Source organism: Corythoichthys intestinalis, chromosome 12 (genome assembly GCF_030265065.1).
Source record: "Corythoichthys intestinalis isolate RoL2023-P3 chromosome 12, ASM3026506v1, whole genome shotgun sequence".
NCBI classification, from domain to species: Eukaryota; Metazoa; Chordata; class Actinopteri; order Syngnathiformes; family Syngnathidae; genus Corythoichthys; species Corythoichthys intestinalis.
In genome coordinates, this window is record NC_080406.1 from 2,263,537 (window position 1) to 2,286,652 (window position 23,116).

At 40.1% G+C, this 23,116-nt stretch overlaps 1 protein-coding gene across 21 annotated transcripts in view; it reads left to right on the top strand.

Annotated features, from left to right (window-relative positions):
- Positions 1-23,116, top strand: part of caska (calcium/calmodulin-dependent serine protein kinase a) — a 184,446-nt gene that overhangs the window by 151,820 nt on the left and 9,510 nt on the right. For 12 of the 21 annotated variants that reach the window (XM_057852416.1, XM_057852415.1, XM_057852421.1 and 9 more), the window contains 9 exons: positions 2,817-3,005; positions 5,885-5,963; positions 6,029-6,114; positions 6,190-6,258; positions 11,071-11,139; positions 11,539-11,574; positions 17,840-17,881; positions 18,739-18,935; positions 19,381-19,496. In XM_057852416.1, coding sequence (XP_057708399.1) covers positions 2,817-3,005; positions 5,885-5,963; positions 6,029-6,114; positions 6,190-6,258; positions 11,071-11,139; positions 11,539-11,574; positions 17,840-17,881; positions 18,739-18,935; positions 19,381-19,496 — 883 coding nt within the window. The remainder of the gene's footprint in view (positions 1-2,816; positions 3,006-5,884; positions 5,964-6,028; positions 6,115-6,189; positions 6,259-11,070; positions 11,140-11,538; positions 11,575-17,839; positions 17,882-18,738; positions 18,936-19,380; positions 19,497-23,116) is intronic. The other 9 variants (XM_057852422.1, XM_057852431.1, XM_057852430.1 and 6 more) reach the window with 3 other exon arrangements.

Consider the following 23,116-nt stretch of genomic DNA (forward strand, 5'->3'; position numbering starts at 1 on the left):
TAGATGACAGTTCAGTGGCTTATTCATTCAACTGATTAACTCTTACTGCCCACATGCTGAGATCAAGCATGATCTCTTATTACCAGGCTTCCCAATTGAAATGAATGTCAAGAACTGTCAATGGCTTCAAGCGACAAAATAATACAGACTTACAAGGATATAGCAAGATAGGTCAATTTATCACATTGCATGACAAACTTTATCAACGTATGTCAAGGAAAATATTTAAAGGTAATTTGTTTGCAAACATATTTTTTGATGCACAAGTAATTAGCAGATTGTTTCCCACGTGGGTGAAACCGCTACTATTCCTAGTGGCGCAACTACACGTTTAGCAGCGAATTCGCCGCATATGTCTGTAGTAGGGATGGGAATTGATAAGATTTTTACGATTCCGATTCCATTATCGATATTGCTTAACGATTCGATTCTTTATCGATTCCCTTATCGATTCTAATTTGGAGTAATAGACTGTATGAGGTTCTGGGTTCAATATGTTTATGGTTCATTCGCCTCGGAGTGTCGGTTAGAACACAAGGAGCGGAGAGTGGAGTTGGTCTTTGGCACTTTTAGTCCAACTTGGCAACAGGCACAACTATATACAGGCAATGGCACTTGATAGGACAATCACTCAATGAGCAGATGAGAGCATGCATGGAAAGATGTTGATGTATTTGTATGTGTGTGGAAAAAGACTGAAATGTGTGGTTCTGAAAGGAAAGAAAATTAGTGCTGATGCAATAAACAATGCAAATTGACTGTAGAGCAGTCAATAACACACATACATGACTCGTAATATTATAATGACACAAAGGTGGGGGGGGCGCGAGCGCGCGCGCGCACAACTAGGAAGCACGCTGCGTGCACGTGCGGTTATCTTGGCCATAAAAGTGGCAAAAACTAAGCACTTTACACTCATGAATGTACAACATCATTTTAAGATGCTAAACTAACACATTCCCTCGTAACACAAATGTGCAACGCAAAAATAATGTAAACAACGTTCTCCTCGACACAGCGAGAAGGAGCGGGGGCAACCAGCCGACGTAACGGTAAAAACACGAAACGCTTGCGCTGATAACGGCTCTAACTTATCATAAGAACTTTATGGCATGAAGAGGAAATAGTTACATTCGTTCAAAGACGCACAGATCAATACTTCCTCTAACAGGTGGCCGTCCTCTGCTTGAAATGCGCACCTTACGCCTATGGTCCCAGAATACGCAGCGCGCATGACGTAGGACAATAACAGAAACTAACTGGTTGCTATGGAAACGAACGCATATCCATGGAATCTTTCTAACAGGAGATTTAAAATTGCTAATAAAATCATTAAGGATTATTTTAGATGCATATACAGTATGTTATATTTTTCTTATAGCGTATTCGACAAGGAATACGATAGACCCATTAATGGACTTTTTTTGAAAAATCACCATTTCTTTAAGTCAGGGGTGTCCAAACTTTTTGCAAAGGGGGCAAGATTTGGTGTGGTAAAAATGTGGGGGGCCGACCTTGTCTTATATCCTTTACTTAGAACAATATATTTAAGCAAATTTTAGCAAGCCATTTTGTATGTCACATTTGCTTTATTTTTTTTAATTAATTCATAATTTCAACAATCTCGCAATTAGCCTTTGTGGCGGTCTCTTTCGACTATCGGGCTCTTGCGAAATGCTACTGCTGTGAAATTAAACTAGCTTCAAGTTGCTTCAATTTCTTGCTGCGTATCTTCCCTGTAATCTTGTCGTGCATGTCAGCGTGTCTTGATTGGTAATATCGCCTCACATCGAACTGTTTAAAAACAGCGACTGTCTCTTTGCAAATGAGGCAGACACAGTTGTTGTGTATTTTAGTGAAGAAATAGTCCAATTTCAACCTATCCTTGAAACGTCGGCCGTCACAGTCAACTTTCTTTTTTTTTTTTTTTTTTTTTTTTGGTTGATGTCGCCATTTTAGAAAATTGGAAGTAAACGGTCCCACGGGGTTAATGTTGCTTAGAGTGCTGCTGCCTTTTAGTGGGTAAATGAGGAGCAGCATTTAGTGTGTAAGCTACTTCATATGCTGGTAGCAGTACTGCTGACCAATTTATGAAGTCTGTGTGCAGGCCAGACGTTATTCATTTTATGACAGAAGCTGGGGGCCAGATGAAATTTGACCACGGGCCGCATTTGGCACTTTGGACATGTCTGCTTTAAGTAGTCCCATGAATAATGACATGGCCTGTAAAAGTCAATGCAATGCAAATTCACTAGGTGACGACTCGCTCCAGGTTTCACTTCATGAGAAGTCAGGCCAATGGTACTTATGTTGCCGTGCTTGCCGATTCAAAAGTGTATAACATGCGTAAACTTTAAAACGTAAATCGTGCTGGTTGGAACCAATAAGAGAATCGTTGGATAAATTGCCAACCGATTCCATGGAATTGGACCACTCAAAACCGGTTCTCTTGAAGAACCGGTTCTCGATTCCCATCTGTAGCTTAACGAACTAGTTACACTTAAGTGCCAGTAGGGGGCAACAAAGAATTACAAATAATGACAGGCGATCAGAGGACATGATAGCAAATTTAATGTGGTGTTTTTAGAAGTGCTTGGAACAAATTAGGCCATTTACATGTAATACACCATTCATTTTACAAACAAATTTGATATATTCTATCTGCTGTACAGTAATGTATATTCATAGAGAAGTTACAAATATAAAATGTCTTCATGCAAATGCATTGTGCGGAGTTAAAAATGAAAATGAAATCATGTATGTGTAATGATCAAATTGAATCTAATGCATTTGTGCTCCATTTGTTGTCATCGAAGGCGTTGCTGCAGGCCCACGACGTGGTGGCGCATGAAGTCTACAGCGACGAGGCGCTGAGGGTGACGCCGCCGCCTACTTCGCCCTACCTGAATGGCGACTCGCCCGAAAGCACCAACGGAGACATGGACCTGGAAAACGTCACCAGGGTGCGCTTGGTGCAGTTCCAGAAGAACACGGATGAGCCCATGGTGCGCTTTCACACAATTGATGACCACATTTTTTGAGCATAGGTTCCGGCGCTGGCGATGTTACCCGGATTTCCGCGTAAATTGGGATTAACCCTTTAAATACCTCAAAACAGCCTGTAAACTGAAAAAAAAACACCTATCCAAAAACATGTAGTATTCGTCATTGTACTGTCCTCGCCAAGATGTTGGAGCTAAATCCTAGCTAGGCAGCGAGCTAAGCTCCGAAATGACAATGTAAGACGTCCGGGTGGTTTGCTGACTTTATTCAGCTGCTCATGACATCAACATTTGCAGAATGAACTAAAATAAAATGAAATTAAGCCAGTCTCATTTTCAGTAACTGCAATTTAAATTTGCATTTACAAGTAGCTGCTGATAGAGCAATAACAAACAATTAGCATTTTTCAGTTAGCGTCCACACATCAAAAACAATCACATAAACTCCCCCCAAGGATTTGACCACAAATGAAAACACACAATCAGTACAAAAGGGGTTATATACTGTACAGCCATCACCTCTGGATGCTTCACAAGCAACAAATGTGCACGCAAGCTGTCACTTCTGTCACTCGGCAGATATGTGTGTATGGTGTGCGGGTTCGTCTGTACATGTGCTTGCTTCCTGCGCCAAAATAAAAGCATGCATCACAAAACAAAAGTGTTTGTATTATAAGCCGCACCTAAGTACAGGATGGGGCAGAGCAACTTGCTTATTTAAAGGGATCCTATATTTTTAAGACAAGTAATTCTTAAAAGATAAATGTTAGTATGACTTAAAATAATTTGATATTAAAACCCCTCAATGTTTTTGTTTTAATAACGTTTGTACAATTATTTTAAGTGATGGGTCGCCATTCTTGTTACGTTGCAGTGCGTGACGTCACCGGTCCCGTTGCCGAAATTCCAGCGTGTCACTCGTTAGCTTTCCCAACATATCGTCGGTTCTACCCTTCCTATTTGAACCAGATCTGAAAAGTGAGGAGCAAGAAAGCACTGTCGGTCGTTCACAAGACGAGCTTCAGGGAAAAATGCGTGCAGCAAATACCTGATAAGACAAAAGTTGGGCAAAAGTCTCAATGACAACAGAGCGAGAGAGCGTATGCTGTTGGGAACTCCGGTTTTATTTGCAGATATTCAAGGTCAGCATATTGCGTTTTAAAAATTAGCCCAATATAATTATGTAGATTGTTAGCATCCAGAGCTGTCGTGTGCTTTACCTACAGTACAGGCCAAAGAGCACACCTTGTGTAATCCATGTCTTGTACATTGTAACGCGCGGTAGGTAGGATACGTGTATAAAAGTACCAAAAAGGGGAGAAGCTTCCACCTATGGACATTTATTCACAAAAAATAATATTTCCACCTTGACTACTCTTCACTCGGGACTCGGGAGCTCAGCAGTACACAAACACGCGTTCCCTGACAAACTCCAACATTGTTGTAAGGTCCACGTCAGAGTCAATGTCGTCACTGTAGCGTGCCATAGTGCTTTGATTATTTGGTATCATATGGGGAAAACTCCCACGAAGAATAGTCAACAAAAAAGATAGCAATAGTAATCCAAATCTGCGTATTTTTACCCACTCGAAGATCCAGGAATTAGACCGATCCCATGGCAATGTTGCAGCCGCGATCAGGCCGTCGATTCAACAAAATAGACTGATCTGAAAAGCCGCTGTGGGACCGACGAATACAAAAAATAGACAGATCCGAAACCAATATTGCGGACACGGTGGGACCGTCGGATCCAGAAAATAGACGGATCCCTTACTTGACTGAGGATCCAGGAAAAATGTTCGGGCACCAGTTGTAACGCATGGTGGGTAGGATACGTGCATACAGGGACCAAAAAAAGGGAGAAGCTTCCACTTATGCACATTTATTCAGTAAAAATAATAATTCCACCTTGACCACTCACTTCACTCTCCTTGTTTCCATTTGACTAGAAATTGCATCCAAAAGCAGCACATCGTGGCATTTTACTTCGGGAGTTTAGGCAGCAATAAGCAATTGTTGAACACGCTACACATTTGGAAAGATCCCAATGACATCACTGCGAGCCCGCAAACCATGGCGCCAACTAACGGTCAGAATATGGACTGAATATTATAAAATATTGCCATTGATGTAACATTTTATATGTTTTTAACAACATATTTTAATACAAGAAAACAATTGGGGTTTATTAGAGCCTATTACAACATGTATTTAAGGTAGAGGATCACCATATGCGTTATTTATTTTGTGTTTATTTTTCAAGAACCTCAGTGAGCATCATGGTGTGGACAAAAATGGAACGCGCTTTCGCTGTTTAGGCATTTTTATCAAGCGTGCATTCCATAGACATTTCAATATTGCCCCCAGTGGTCGTGTTCCTGGCCAAGAAAAACTCAATTATCATGTTGACATAACGGTCAGAATTCACTGATACTGCCTGTTCGTTTTCTTACAAAAAAAAAAAAAATCCATGGGTCAATGATGCCAATTCACAAATAGTGCACACCAAACAGTTATACAGGCGATCGCACTCCCCAGCCTCCCCGGGAAAGTCTACGCCAGGGTACTGGATAGGAGGGTCCGGTCGATAGTTGAACTTCAGTTCGAGGAGGAACAATGTGGTTTTCGTGCTGGCCATGGTTCCACGGACCAGCTCTTTCCCCTCACGAGGGTGCTTTTAGGGTGCACATTAAGAACCAAACTTTAAGCCCAACCCTCTCAAATAAATCCATCCCTACCATCCTCAGCGCAACCATCGCTTCAGAGCGGCAAATTTAAATAAGCAAGTTGCTCTGCCCCACCCTGTATAAGCCAAACTTTGAAAAGCAAGTGTGACTTACAGTCCAGAAAATAGAGTAAATGTTTGTTCTTGTTGTCCCAAGGGCATAACGTTGAAAATGAACGACTCCAACAACTGCATCGTGGCCAGGATCATGCACGGTGGAATGATCCACAGACAAGGTAGCACGCAACGTAGTGATGTAATGTGATGGCATCCAAACTAACGAAATCATCTGGTCTAACAGGCACGTTGCATGTCGGAGATGAGATCAGGGAGATCAACGGCATCAGCGTCGCCAACCAGACTGTCGAGCAGCTGCAGAAGATGCTGGTGAGTCTGCGTGGGCTAACCATGCTAAGCTATTAGCACGTATCATTCACTGAAGGCGACGTGTGCGTTTTGCAGAAGGAGATGCGAGGCAGCATCACATTTAAAATAGTGCCAAGTTACCGGACGCAGGGCTCCTCCTGTGAGGTAAAACTATTTTTTCTATTTCATTTACTTATCTTCTCACTAACTGCTCGCCAGGGTGCTGAGTTTGCGAGTGGTGGATTTTGTGTGCGTGCGTTTCTGTGTGTAGTGGCGCCACCGGCTCACTCGGATATCCAGCACACCAATTTCACAACCAAGATAACGGAACTTCCCCATTCCCTGCCATCCGTCCTCCCCGTTACGCTCCGGGAATGGCAAACACGTGCTCCTGTCCTCATTCCCATCATATACGCTTATTCCTTTTAGATAATCCCCAAAAGAAATAGAAGCATCATAAATGCCCCAACGGGGAATTCAAAAACATTCAGAAAAATTGAAAACACTCATTGGCTCCCATTGATGGCACTAGATATACAATCCATTTTGACTGAAAGGGCTAGCGGCCATTGAACATGATCACTCAATAACAGCCGTTGAAGTGGATTTCATGTCAATATATTGTAAGGTTTTGACGCTGAAGGAATCTGACCTTCTAGCCAGACTGCTGGAATCGCGCCAGCCGAACCGCCGGACCTGTGCTGTCGCAGCTACAACAATCCGGGCCGGCGAGACCCCAACAATCCGGCCAGGAGGCCAAACTCCACGCGTTCACCTTAGTCTTAACTAGTGCTGCAACGATAAATCGATTAACTCGAGTATTGGATTAGAAAAAAATATTCGAATTAAATTTTGTTGCTTCGAGTATTCGTTTAAAGTGGCATTTTAATGGTTTATTTTGAAAGTGTTTGCATTTTGTTTTATTGATTAGGGTGGGTACACTGGCCAAAGGTCTGCCTCATTTTACATAGCTGAATCCAGCTGCTCCCTGTTAACACCAACGTAAGCTAACTTTTTGTTTGAGCGAATGTTTTTTAATGCATTCGTAATTTAGTTTAAAGGTATATTGCCTGAACCATTTCTTAAGAGCATTGTTAAAAAAAAAAAAAAAGTTGGCATTTTATAGCATTTAAGCTAGCGGACTTGTGTAAGTTGTGCCGACTTGTGCAAGTTAGCCAACTGTTCTTTTGTTGTATTTAGATCCTTATTCATTCATTTTTTTACACCGTTTGAGGTTCAGCTCAGGTATTTTAATTTTTTATGTTCCTTATCCGATTACTTGATTATTCGAACTAACTAGTTCATCGATTAATCGACTACTAAAATAATCGATAGCTGCAGCCCTAGTCTTAACCCTTTAAACTGGCTCCATTTTGAAAGATTTAAAGAAGGCTCACCAAAAACAAGTTGACAATTTATTCAGGTCGGCAGCGATCAAAATGGCAAGGCAAAACAGAAACACTCAGGCGGGGAGGCAAGGTCACCCTATCACACGTCAACAAAAGGTTCCTGAGAAAAAATGACACGGCTTAGTTATATATTCAGTCTTATGAACGCTATCGCAGGGCGGGCCGTGGGCAGGAAGAAGGGTGTGTTTGGGATTATTGTCTGTTTGTGGATTGAACTGGAGGATTCAGGAGTTACTGTTGTCAGGGCAACGAGGGTTGTGGATTTTGCCACCTCAGCGTCAAAGGGGCTCCCGGAGTCTTATCAGTCGTGTTATCCATTGGATATCGGGCATTCTCCTGTGTTCCTTGTGTTGGGACGGCGTCCCGCCATTTGTTCTGGACTGTCCGGGAGAACTGATTGCTCAGTCAGTTGCATGACGAACACGTTGGGCTTCCGTGATAAGAAGGCATCTTTTATGCCCTATATTCTGCTTGTTTTCCTTAAACTTGCTATTTATTTCATATTGGGTGTGTTACAGTAATGGAAGGTCAAACAGTAAATAAGAGAAACGATACTATTCCCTCGATTATATTAATTGTGTTAGAGTAATGCAAACAGTTAAACGGTGCATACGAGAGAAAGTACTATCTCCTTCAACGCAGACGCAAATGGAAAGGAGCTGTTTAAGTCACAAGCTCCATCTAGTGTTGAAGCTGAGAATTGCAACATAATGTAGGCTGAATTCCAGCTTCTTGTGTGGCCAATATTCAAGGATATTTTCAAATTTTCCCGCAGGTCAATAAAAACTGCTTCATTCGTCCCCCCCTAGTCAAAATGGATTGGACATCTAGCGCCATCAATGGCACTGAAAGATGAGCATGAGTGCCCTCTAGTGGGGAAAATACTTCCAATATGAAACTAAAAGGATCATATCTCCGGTTTTCTGTGGTCAATCGGTGCCAAATAAAACAGAGAGAGATTAAAATCTGGGCTTTCGAGTCATGTTGAAGGCGACACGCTACATGAAATACTACATGTTTAACGTTGCTTTAAAGACGCCACGTGATTGAACAGGCTGGCGAGATCATAGAACGGCAAGCTTAAGTCTGACTTGTATAATGGAGTCATATGATTATTGTCGCGATGTCTCATTGGTGATACTGGTTGAGCCACTGATGGCGTCTCTGGCACAAAAAAAAAGAAGTAAAATCTAATATGTAGAATAAAGAGGAAAAATGAACTTGCTTAGCCCTAAGTAGCGGAGTAAGAGTAGCATTTCTTCACGAATCTACTCAAGTAAAAGTAAAAAGTACAGTATGGTAAAACGACTCTTCGAAGTGAATGAAAAAGTATCTGAACCTTTTGGAATTTCTCACATTTCTGCATAAAATCAACATCAAACGTGATCTGATATTTGAAAAAAACAGTGTCTGCTTTAACTAAAACCACCCAAACATTTATACAGTAGGTTTTCATACTTTAATGAGGATAGCATGCAATCATTGACAGAATGTGGGGAAAATAAGTGAACCATCACATTTAATATTTTGTGCCCGGCATCTCTGGGGTTCAAGTCTGGACTTTGTTTGACTTGGCCACTCCAGGATGTGTATTTTGTTCTTCTGAAACCATTCAGAAGTTGATTTACTTCTGTGTTTTGGATCATTGTCTTGTTGCAGCATCCATCTTCTTTTTAGCATCAACTGTCTGACAGACAGCCTCAGGTTTTTCTCCAAAACTTTTGAATCCGTTCTTCCATTAATGATTGCAAGTTGTGCAGGCCCTGAGGCAGCAAAGCAGCCCCAAATCATGATGCTCCCTACACCATGCTTCACAGTGGGGATGAGGTGTTGAGCTGTTCCATTTTTCCTACACACATGACGTTGTGTGTTACTCCCAAACAATTCAACTTTGCTTTCATCAGTCCACAAAATATTTTGCCAAAACTTCTGTGAAGTGTCCAAGTGCCTTTTTGCAAACATAAACGAGCAACAATGTTTTTTTTAGACAGCAGTGGCTTCTTCCCATGAACACCATTCTTGGCCATAGTTTTACATATAGTCGATGTCTGCATAGAGATATTTGACTGTGCCAGTGATTTCTGTAAGTCTTAAGCAGACACCCTATGGTTCTTTCTTCACCTGTCTGAGTATTCTGTGCTGAACTCTTGGCATCATCTTTGGTGGACGGCCACTCATTGGGAATGAAGCAATAGTGCCAAACTCTCTCCATTTGTCGACAACTTCTCGGACTGTCGATCGATGAACATCCATTCTTTTAGAGATGGTTTTGTACCCTTTCCCAGCTTTGCACAAATCGACAATCCTTGATCGCAGGTCTTCAGACAGCTCTTTGGACCGAGCCTTGATGCACATAAGACAATGGTTCTAATCAAGACAGGTGTGTGTTTTATAGTGGGCAAGACAGCTTTAAACCACTCATCAGTGATTGGGCACACACCTGACTTCAATTGTTTGGTAAAAATTGGTTTCAATTAGGGCTGTCAAAATTATCGTGTTCACGGGCGGTTATTAATTTTTTTAATTAATCACGTTAAAATATTTGACGCAATTAACGCACATGCCCCACTCAAACATTAAAATGACAGAACAGTGCAAAGTCCACTTGTTACTTGTGTTTTTGGGAGTTTTATCGCCCTCTGCTGGCGCTTGGGTGCGACTGATTTTATGGGCTGCAGCACCCATGAGCATTGTGTAATTATTGACATCAACAATGGCGGGCTACTAGTTTATTTTTTGATTGAAAATTTTATGAAAACTAAAACATTAAGAGGGGTTTTAATATAACATTTCTATAACTTGTACTAACATTTATCTTTTAAGAACTACAAGTCTTTCTATCCATGGATCGCTTTAACAGAATGTTAATAATGTTAATGCCATCTTGTTGATTTATTGTTATGATAAACAAATACAGTACTTATGTACCGTATGTTGAATGTATATATCAAGTTTGTGTCTTATCTTTCCATTCCAACATCAATTTACAGAAAAATATGGCATATTTTATAGATGGTTTGAATTGCGATTAATTACGATTAATAAATTTTTAAGCTGTAATTAACTCGATTAAAAATTTTAATCGTTTGACAGCCCTAGTTTCAATTGCTCTTTAAGTCTCCTTAAGCAGAGGGTTTACTTACTTATTTTTCCCCTTCTGTCATTGTTTGCATGCTATCCTCATTAAAATATGAAAACCTATCAATGTTTGGGTGGTTTTAGTGAAAGCAGACACTGTTTTGACATCTGTGTGATTTTGACAAAGATCAGATCACATTTGATGGTGATTTTATGACGTGAAATGTGAGAAATTCCAAAAAGTTCAGATACTTTTTCATACCACTGTAAATGTAACAGAATAAATGTAATGCCTTACTACTCACCTCTGAGTGGGAATATCTAACAAGGGACGACCGCGATTGCAGGAATTTGGATTTCTTTGCAGTTTAGCACCAGCCCGTTTCATAGAAAGCTGTCGGCGTGGTGCGAATCACGTCAGTGCTGCGGCCACAACGATGTGTGCGCTGGAGCGTGTGTGTGCTTTGCTGACATGTGTGTCTTATTTCAGAAAGAGTCCCCCACCACGTCCAGGCAATCCCCTGCCAATGGCCACTCCAGCATTAACAGTTCTATCTTGGTAAGGATGCCCAACCCCGAGTTTAAACAAAAGACAAAAAAAAAAAAAACAGCCCTTCCGAGTTTTATAATTATAACCGTTCATGCGGATGTTTGTTTGTTTTAAAATTGTAAGAAGAAACCTCGAGTGTGTCGCGGTTGCAGACTTTCCACATCCGTCCTGTTGTGGTTGTCCAACGGTTCCCCCCTTCAGGGTGTCCGATATCTCAGTTCACAAATTGGTGTGCCTCTCGAACTGTGCGCAGTGCATCGTAGCTGACGCCACACTTCAGCTTGCTCGTGCGCGCGCTTGCTGTGCTTGCCGCAGGTCTTCTGGGAGATGTTTCTAATGGCTTCCCAATATTTTTAGCCAAGCTCACTGATCTCTCTCTCTTCCTCGATGCTTTTTCAACCTCCTCAGGACCTGCCGTCCACCATCCAGCCCAAAGGTCGACAGGTGAATGCAAACACTCGCACTCACTTATTTCGCGCAGCGGTACCTCGAGATACAAAAGCTTCGGTACACGAAAAATTTCTTTTCACGAAAGTTTTTCTGCTTCATATTACGAAAAAATGTTTCATCGCACGGAAGGTAATAAGTACTGTCATAGATCATTTGCGCTCGCAGCAATGCTATGTGTTGTTTATCTTATGATTCTAATAAGCAGACGAGGCATGAAAATGTAGAATAAACGTCTTTGTGTGGCCTCATGGGTAATCCCATTGCATGTTTGGTAATGGAGTTCTAACTCTTAAAACCACAACTACATTTGACTGTAAATTGGAGTTGTCAGCTTACTCTGATTCGATAAAAGAATTTTAAAAATATATCGGATAATATTGACATCAGTTTTTTATGATCGGTTTTGGGCAAATATACATTTTGCCTTCCAAGTGAATATAGAAGCCTTCTGCCTCTGTACAAGGATTGGTCACAGCCTAGCACAGCAGTTACGTTTATTGACCGTTAGATGTTTCTATACAAAGATGCTTGGGATTTGTTATAAGAGCATTATCATTATTAAAGCATCCGGAGGGGGTTCACAATATAATTAGCCATAATATGTTAAGTCCACGAACGCATTTATCGGATTATCAGATTTTTGGAGTTGGACAACATGGGGATATCGGTTATCGATTAAAAAGTCATTATCGGAAAACTATACTATCAATGTAAACAAAGGAAATATACACACCACATTGCTCATGTATTTGAAATGAAAGAAAAATATAAATCACAAGGCAGAAACTGCACCATAGACTTCATAATATATTGACAGGGTGCGGGGTCGATTCATATTTAAAAAAAATAATAAAAATAAAAAAATAAAATATTTTCAAACCATAGCTGCTACTGACCTAAAACCAAAACAGGCACCTACCTTAACCATATATGAGTCTCCATGAGCAGCAGCATCCAAAAATTCAACGTGGTTCCCTTATAAAATCCCGAATTTTTTTTTTTTTTTCTCTCAGTATAACACAACTTACAATGGCTATAAAAGTCTCAGATTTTACACTAAATGCACAAAAATGACCAAATGCAGAGATAATCACCTATGTTACAGGATCAATAGCAATATTTAACATACCGTATACGTTTTTGACCAAAATAGCAACTTAATTTTTTTTATTTACTGCAAGTTTTCAACAGCTAATAATTCACTAAATTTAACATCGGAAATTAATACTTGAGGAAAACATGGAGAATCAATTATAAATAATACGTAAATAGATTATTAATCAACTCTATATACAATCACAACTTATTATAGAATAGAATAGCCCTTTATAATCATTATACACTATATACTGTTAGCGAATGAGGCTAGCGGCCCCCTGACGTAAACAGAGCTTTTTCCGTTGAAAATTCTTGTGAATAAATGCTTAAATCCCCAAATTCTGCATAGACATGGACGTAAAACAGTCTCAATTCTTGGTTAAAAGCAAAGAAACCGTGCAGTCAGCGTTTATTTTACATCTATTGTCGAAGTACAATGCTATTCTTTTAGCTAATGAGGCTAGCTGCCGCCTGGCGTAAACAAGAGCTTTTCTGGCGAAAATTCTTGTGAATAAATGCTTATATCCCCGAATTCTTTATAGATATGGACGTAAAACAGTCTCGATTCTTGGTTAAAAGCAAAAAAACATGCAGGTAGCATTTATTTCGCGTAAATATTGCCAACTATCAGGCTAGTCAGTTATGAAAATTAGCCGGCTCCATGTATAAAGAAGAAAATTCCTGCGAATAAATGCTTCAATCACGCATGCATGATACGAAAACTATAATATTTACCTTGAATCCTCGAACAAATCACCCGAGACAGTTCTTCCTGTTTGTATGCGGTACAGCTTGTCGTAGTTCGTCTTCGGCTATTACTAAGTGAAGCTCGGCACCCTGTGATAAGGCGTTACGCAAAGAATGACAAAGTGTCACGTCAAAAGGTAATGAAGTCTATACTCAAACCTTTAATGAACAGTTTCGTTTTCACTCTGCTACTCGCACAGTGTACTGAGGAGTAAACTTCCTTGTGTGGCCTCATGGGTAATCCCATTGCATGCTGGGTAATGGAGTTCTAACTCCTTAAACCACCACAGTGTTATTTTCGTCAACTATAACGAAAATATTTCATCTGCAAATAATTTTTTCATGACGATGACGAGACAATAATGAGCTAAAAACGTGTCTAATAACAAGACCGTGCCAATTTTCGTCTGACGAGACGACAACGAGACAAAAATGCGCCCTAGTTTCTGTCACATGTTCACAATGTGTGCCGTTTTATGTGTAGTTAGCCTGCATCATAGCAGTGTCAGGTTGTGTCACTCATACCAGAACTTGCTCTCCTATTGGCCTATTGTTGGTCTCACTTTCGGACATCGCATTCATAGTAAAGCTTGGAACGAATTAGGCAATTTACATGTAAAACGCAGTTCATTGTGCGAAAAAAATCACAATGCGTATTCATTTTGTATCTTGAGGTACCACTGTATTTCATTTTGCTCTTTCACTTTCCAAAGTGAGAACTGTACATTTTTCCCCTCATACACTAAAGTTCCAACCAAAATTAACGATGATCATGAATGGTTGATTTCGCCACCGCTACCCTCGGCATCCAGTCATCTGCCTTTCTAATACACACATTTTGCACAAACGACTACTCTGTGGTATTAACGGCACAGGCCTTGTTAACTCCAGCCATCCTGAAAAAAATGCCAAGCCAGGTGAGCATCACATCCACGTGGAGCATTTGACCCAAAAGCAGCTAAGCAACCCTCACTAATCATCATGTCATTATCCCCTCACAGTCGTGCACCCTCCTTACCTTTCCGATAGGTTACCAAAGTGCACTACATAACATTCCTTTATATGCTGGTAATCATACAAATACTGTATAATGTACTTTTGCCCTTTTGCTTTGTTAACATTTGTTCCTTATTTATATTAAATATAATACTAGGGATGTCCCGGTCTGATCACATGATCAGAAATCGGGCCATTTTTCATAGGATCAAAAAAGGATTGGGTTTTTAATATAAAATAAACTTATTGTGCTGGCTAGAGTCTCCAGTGTTAAGAGCCAGTTGACAATTTACAGTACGTTACTGCCACATTGTGGTCATATAAATTGATTGCGTCCATGGTGTGATGCAGTTTGAACCACAGGCTCGTTCACTTGCACAGAACACAGCCTGTCGGTTGCATTGACGCTGTTTAGTGCTTTCTGTTACGTTTCTGCCTCGGAAAATATATGTAAGTATTTAACATCTTTACCAACCTGTTAATATGCAGTATACTGTATGTGTGTATATAATGAAGAGCTATATAAATTACATTTGTTGATACCATAATTTTCAGACTATAAGGCGCCACCCACCAAATTTGACACAAAAACATCATTTGTTCATAGATAAGCCGCACTGGAGTATAAGCCGCAGCTGTCCGCTCTGTATTATGGGATATTTAAACCAAAAGATAATAACTAGTAACACTTTATTTGACAGTGGCATTATAAGACATATGTCATATACAGTGGGGCAAATAAGTATTTAGTCAACCACTAATTGTGCAAATTCTCCCACTTGAAAATATTAGAGAGGCCTGTAATGGTCAACATAAACCTCAACCCTGAGAGACAGAATGTTGAGGGGAAAAAACAGAAAATCACATTGTTTGATTTTTAAATAATTTATTTTCAAATCATGGTGGAAAATAAATGTTTGGTCAATACCAAAAGTTCATCTCAATACTTTGTTATGTACCCTTTGTTGGCAATAACGGAGGCCAAACGTTTTCTGTAACTCTTCACAAGCTTTTCACACAATGTTGCTGGTATTTTGGCCCATTCCTCCATGCAGATCTCCTCTAGAGCAGTGATGTTTTGGGGCTGTCGTTGGACAACACGGACTTTCAACTCCCTCCGCATATTTTCTATAGGGTTGAGACCTAGAGACTGGCTAGGCCACTCCAGGACCTTGAAATGCTTCTTACGAAGCCACTCCTTTGTTGCCCTGGCTGTGTGTTTGGGATCATGGTCATGCTGAAAGACCCAGGCACGTCTCATCTTCAATGCCCTTGCTGATGGAAGGATATTTTCACTCAAAATCTCTCGATACATGGCCCCATTCATTCTTTCCTTTACACAGATCAGTCGTTCTGGTCCCTTTGCAGAAAAACAGCCCCAAAGCATGATGTTTCCACCCCCATTCTTCACAGTGGGTATGGTGCAATTCAGTCTTCTTTTTCCTCCAAACAACAGAACCTGTGTTTCTACCAAAAAGTTCTATTTTGGTTTCATCTGACCATAACACATTCTCCTAGTCCTCTTCTGGATCATCCAAGTGCTCTCGAGCGAACCGCAGACGGGCCTGGACGTGTACTTTCTTCAGCAGGGGGACACGTCTGGCAGTGCAGGATTTGAGTCCCTGGCGGCGGTAGTGTTTTGCTTTAAGGAAGACTGCATTCCTCCACATCTCTCATCCCTCCTCACCCCGCACCACGGGGTGAGGAGGGAGTTGAAAGTCCGTGTTGCCCAACGACAGCCCCAAAACATCACTGCTTTAGAGGAGATCTGCATGGAGGAATGGGCCAAAATACCAGCGACAGTGTGTGAAAAGCTTGTGAAGAGTTACAGAAAACGTTTGGCCTTCGTTATTGCCAACAAAGGGTACATAACGAAGTATTGAGATGGACTTTTGGTATTGACCAAATATTTATTTTCCACCATGATTTGCAAATAAATTATTTAAAAATCAAACAATGTGATTTCCTGCCCCCTCATTCTCTCTCTCATGGTTGAGGTTTAACCATGTTGACAATTACAGGCCTCTAATATTTTCAAGTGGGAGAACTTGCACAATTAGTGGTTGACTAAATACTTATTTGCCCCACTGTACATGTCATAATACCACAAGTACCACCATCATTCCGTCAAGAAACTTCATTTGGCTATCACTGCTCCCTTTGGGGAGACAGTCAACCTCTGCTGCCACCTGCTGTCAACACTGTTGTCGTCCAACATGCCTCTTAGCGTGCATTGCAGCACTACAGTTGTAAATAACAATCAAAATTCATGTTCTGTGCTAATTATTTCTTCAGTTACTGTTCCAGTTGTTTCAGTAATTGCTAGTAATGGTATTTAGTAGAACTTTATTTGGCAGTGGAGCCCTAAAACTGTCACAAAACCGTCATAATTGTGACCTAGCACTGCCAAAAGCATTTATTAATACTTATGACAGGTGTCATTTTGTGTCAAATTATCTCACTTTTGAATAGATGTAAAAGATCCAAGCTTAACATAAAAGGAGTTAGTGACATAATTTGCCAAATGATACTTAATGACATCTTTCATCAGCATTTTTTTAATGGCCATGATAGTCTCATGTCACAATAATGTTCTTATGACAGTCTTATGACACGGCTGTCAAATAAAGTGTTACCTATTAACCCAAATTAATCAACAAATAAGCTTCACTGGACTATTAGCCTTAGGATTCAAAATGAGGTAAATAAGTAGCGGCTTAGAGTCCAAAAATTACGTAATGTCCTGCTGCATGGAAGCTCACTAATACTTGTAGCTCATGTGAAGTGTGATCTCTACATGGTATTTGTATACCAGCGTGGTTTGTGCAGTTGTGTTGACTGCATGCATGTTTCTTTGCTACAGTTTCACAAACTTAAACAAATGACCTCATATAAAAACAAGAAAAGAACAAGCCTTGTCTTTTATTGGAGGACATTCAGTGTTACCTGGCTGTCGGGCAGTGCACAAGGAAACGCACTGTTTAGGGCAATCTGCTTCCATATATTTTTTAAGGGCTAAATAGTAACAAAATAATCCAGAAATACAATGGAAAAGAAGAAAAAGAAACAAAAATATATACGTTTTATACTCTGCAACAATCCCGGTAAAAGAAGTAGTACTGTAAACAGTACAGTACTGTGACATGAAAAAAAAAACAAAAAATCTGATCATATCGGATCGGGACTCTGTATCTGCAGATTCACGAAATCAGGTGACTCGGGTGCAAAAATATGCGATCGGGACATCCCTACTTTTATTACTGTATTTGTAAAATACAGTTTTGATCATATAAAAATGACCTTGCAGTACCTGATTGACAATTGCCGAGAAGTGGACATTTTGAAACATACGGCAAAGGTGTGCAGTGTTTTCTTCAAGGGTGTTTGCATGATATTTGTGACGCTTTCAAATCCATAGATTGTACCCAGACCTCCAATCAAGGACAAAATGTCTGTCAAGGTAAGAGATTGTGGTCCGTACCCCTACAACCCTGAACCAAACGAGGCCTGTGCCGTGACTACCACAGACACCTAGCCTAGCCTAGTTTAGCCACTCCTCCCTTCTTACCGCCTCTTTACCCCGTCCGTCCATCCTTTTTTTTTGAGAGACAGCGAGAACCAAAAGTGGTATTTGCCATGTGCAAAATGGATTTGCCATGTGGCATTTTTTTGCCATGTGGCTTTTTTTTTTTTTTTTTTTTTTGCCATGTGACAAAATTGATTTTGCCATGTGGCATTTTTGTTTTGCCAGGTGGCAAAATGGATTTTGACGTGTGATTTTTTTTTTTTTTTTATGTATATGGCAAAATGCAAAAACATGTATGGCTATGATTTTTGACCATACACTTTACATTAGAGCGCATTAACATTCAACATGAAAATTTGGACGTGCATAGCCGTCAATGGCATAGCCTTACTTGGGTGCCAGTTGAATGTCAATACGCTCGAATGTAAAGTTTATGGTCAAAAGTAACAGCCACACATGTTTTTCTGCCATTTAAAATGAATTGGAAATTTGGACGTGCATAGCCGTCAATGGCATGAACGTGCATGACCTGAAAAATTAACAAATACCCCGTAAAAATGCCATACACCCCCCCAAAAAATGCCACAAACCAAAATGCATTTTGCCACATAGCAAAAAAAATGCCACATTGGAAAATCCATTTTGCCACATGGCAAAAAAAAATTGCCACATGGAAAAAAAATGCCATTCTGCCACATGGCAATCACCACTTTCGGTTCTCAGCTCTGCTGCTTTTTTTAGCACTGCACCATGCGCTTGCCTCCCACTTGAAACTTCCTCCCTCCCCGCAGATCTACGTGAGGGCTCAGTTTGAGTACGACCCCTCCAAAGACGAGCTGATCCCCTGCAAGGAGGCCGGCATCCGCTTCCGCGTGGGCGACATTATCCAGATCATCTCCAAAGACGACCACAACTGGTGGCAGGGCAAGCTGGAGAACACCAAGAACGGCACGGCCGGCCTCATCCCGTCACCCGAGCTACAAGAGTGGTAAGAACTCACGGAACAGGGGTGTCCGAACTTTTTCAATCAAAAGCTGCGAATGTAGGGTTGCCAACTGTCCCTTGAAAAATGGAATCGTCCCGTATTGGAGTGGGGGAAAAAAGTATGCTTTGTCCAGTATTATCAAGAAAATTGAAAATAGTGTGATTTGTAGAACAAAAGAATACTTTTTAAGAATATGCAGGCATCTCATTGGTCGAGGTACTGTCACTTGTCATGACGATAACTGAAGACAACAGCAGCATGGCCAACCCCCCCAAAAAAATGCAACATAGAAGTTATTGCATTTGCACTTTTCTTACTGCACAAAATGTTTTGCTTTTGTAGTTTTATTTTCACCTTTTAAATTTTTAAGGAATTTGTAATAGTTTTATTTTGACATTCACGCTAACGGGTTGGCTTTTTAACACTGACTTATGTGTGTGTGTTTTAGGCGTGTGGCATGCATGGCCATGGAGAAGACCAAGCAGGAGCAACAGGCCAGCTGCACTTGGTTCGGCAAGAAGAAGAAGCAGTACAAAGACAAGTATTTGGCCAAGCACAATGCAGGTATGCACATTTGTACGCACGTGTTAACAGTGTTATTACATGCGCAATGTGTATTGGGGTGCATTTTTCACGATGTGTTCAGGGTATTTCAGAATATCTAAATACACGTGCAGTATATATGTTGCAAATATTTGCATGTTGATTTGGAAGTGCATGAAGTGGTGTATTTGTGCTTGTGTATTAGTACAGTGCAGTGTGTTTTAAAGCAACACTAGCTAACTTTTCAACCTTTATCAAATATTTTCATAACATTTGGAATGATATGTCAACTGACAACGAGTCTTGAGAGGGTCTGTATCGCTGGCATGACGCACCCCCCCCCCCAAACCGACATTGATGAGTTTGGTGGGGGGGGTTCGCCACACTAAGCCACACAGGCGGAGTTTGATTTTTGGGGCGGGGGGTCACAACATGTTGATGACCCCGAAACGCAGTGTCAGCAATAAAATTAACATTGGTGTTTTGCCAATGTAGTTACCCCAGTCAAAATTGTATCCCCTGGGTGGAGCCTTAAGGAGGTAGATTTGTGTCTTTATTATTCAATCCAATAAAAAGCTGCTTCAATCAAAATATGTATTTTCAACCAAAAAGAAAAAGCCGCTTAATTAGAAAAAAATGAATGCAAAAATAAATTTGAAACTCAAAAAAACTAAAAAAAAAAAAAAAAATGCATGCGAAAGTTATTTTTCTTTGATTTTTTTTTTTTTTTTTGGATTGAAGTTGTTTTTTTTTTTTTTTTTTTTTTTTTTTTTTGATAGAAGAAATGTTGATTTGTGTTTGGGCCACATTTTTGCTAGAACATTTTTGTCTTCATTATTTGATCAAAAAAAGAGTTGCTTCAAAAAAATAAATTTTCAAAATAAAAAATCACTTCAGTCAAAAAATGAACAATCATAGAAAAAGTTTTTGAATGCGAAAAAATATTTGGGATTGAAAAATCTGCATTTGAACACTTCATTTTTCATTGAAAAATTTTTCTTTGTTTGAAGCAATCCTTTTTGTGTTTTGGCCATATTATGATAAGGACATTTGTGTCTAAATCATTCATTTGCAAAAAATATTTTCAATCAAAGAAAAAAAATCTTTTTTTTTTTTTTTTAAATATACTGTATATATATTTTTTTAATTATATGCAAAGCAAATGACAGTCTAAAGTGCTCGAAAAATAATTTTGACCTATTATCAAAATGTTTTTTTGTTCTTTTCATTTATTTTTGTTGCAGTTTTATTGCTTTACAACTTTTATATATAAAGGCTATAAGTCAATTACATGCAAAGACACTTTTCGGCCCCCCCTTAAAATCCGCTTATGGTTACTAACCATCATATGCTGTTGTTTAGCCACAACTGGATTCATTACCTTATTACTATTTATCCTGCACAGAGCCACTGGAAACAGAAACGTTGCTTAATCCATCTGCAGGCGACCAGGAGATTGGTTTTTGATTGAGTGATATTTTTACAATACTGCCAATGTGCGCTGGTCCTAATGGGAAATGCAGTCTTCCTTAAAGCAAAACACTACCGCTTTTGTCCTAAAATCGACAGAAACTAAAAAAGTTACCTAGTGTTGCTTTAAGTGTTTTGATCTTCTTAAAATGGCTGATTTTTCACTCAAATCAGCATCGGGTGTGTGTGTTCCCATCTATTCTGTGTAAATTTGTGTCTAAAACTGCTATTGTAACCCTCCTGTCCATCTTTTCTCGCTTGCTCCTACTGAACGACCTCTGTGCATGTAAGTAACCACGTTGACAAGCACTCTGTATTGCTTCGCGCTTTTACTTTGAAAGCTCCCCGCGGGTTACTTCTTCTCAGTCCCCGGCGGCCTTCCACCTCACTTTCTGTTGGCGTCGAACAACAGAAGACCGAAGCCGCCATGTGTGCCTCGATTCGAAGGAGTTGTAGTCATGTGACCACATTGTCAAATGTATTTGTTGGCTAGGCTAAAATCAATGTAGATTTTCTCGTGCTGCATCTGACTATACTGGGAAGTAAGAAACTATCGTTTTGGAAGGTTTCAAATCTGTGTTATTAAATTTTAAAATTTGGTGTCGCTGCCTCATTGGAATTTTGTTAGCTTGTTTCTTGAATGCAGCATTTCACAACATTAAAGATCATTCCTAATAGATTACAATAAATACAGTGCCCTCCATAATTATTGGCACCCCTGAAAAAGATATGTTTTTTAGCTTCTATTTTTTTTTCTTTTTTTTTCAAATAATATGGGACCTTAATGGAAAAAAAAGGGAAAAATCTAACCTTCAATACAAGTGCATTCATTCAGTGGGGAAAAAATCCCACATTAAGAAAAAAATTATTTGACATCAAAAAATGTGTGTCACAATTATTAGCAACCCTGGTGTTAATACTTTGTATGACCCCAAAAATACTCACAGAAAAATACACACGGTCCCAGTTGAAGACTGGGACTGTGTGCTTTGGTCAGATGAGACCAAGATTGAGCTTTTTGGCAACAAACACTCGAAGTGGGTCTGGCGTGCCACGAAAGATGCGCATGCTGAAAAGCACCCCATACCCACTGTGAAGTATGGGGGTGGGTCAGTGATGCTGTGGGGCTGTTTCGCTTCCAAAGGCCCTGGGAACCTTGTTAGGGTGCATGGCATCATGAATGCTTTGAAATACCAGGACATTTTAAATCAAAATCTGTTGCCTTCTGCCCGAAAGCTGAAGATGGGTCGTCACTGGGTCTTTCAGCAAGACAATGACCCTAAACCAGACATGTCCAAAGTGCGGCCCGGGGGCCAAATGTGGCCCGTGGTCAGATTTCATCCGGCCCCCAACCTGTGTCATAAAATCAATAATGTCTGGCCTGCACACAGACCTTAAAAATTGGTCAGCAGTACTGCTACCAGCATATGAAGTAGCTTACACACTAAATACTGCTCCTCATTTACCAACTAAAAGGCAGCAGCTCTCAAAGCAACATTACCCCGCGTGACCCTTTACTCTCAATTTTCTAAAATGGCGACAATCGACCAAAAAAAAAAAAAGTTGACTGTGACGGCCAACGCTTCAAGGATAGGTGGAAATTGGACTATTTCTTCACTAAAATACGCAAAAACTGTGTCTGCCTCACAGTCGCTGTTTTTAAAGAATTCGATGTGAGGCGATATTACTAAACAAGACAAGCTGACATGTACGACAGGATTACAAGGAAAATACGTAGCGAGAAATTGAAGCAATTAAAAGCTAGTTTAATTTTACAGCAGCAAGAGCCTAAGTGATGAAAGAATGCCACAAAGGCTAGTTGCAAGATTTTGCGGAAATTATTAATTAAAAAAATAATAATAAAGCAAATGTGACACACAGAATGGCTTGCTAAAATTTGCATATTGTTCTACATAAAGGATGCCAGCCAAGGTCGGCCCCCCACATTTTTAACACACCGATTCTGGCCCCCTTTGCAAAAAGTTTGGACACCCCTGCCCTAAACATATGGCCAAATCTACACAGAAATGGTTCACCAGACACAAAAATCAAGCTCATCCCATGGCCATCTCAGTCCCCAGACCTTGTTTTGTTGGCAAAAGCGGGTTGTACACAGTATTAACACCAGGGGTGCTAATAATTGTGACCCACATTATTTGATGTCAAATAAT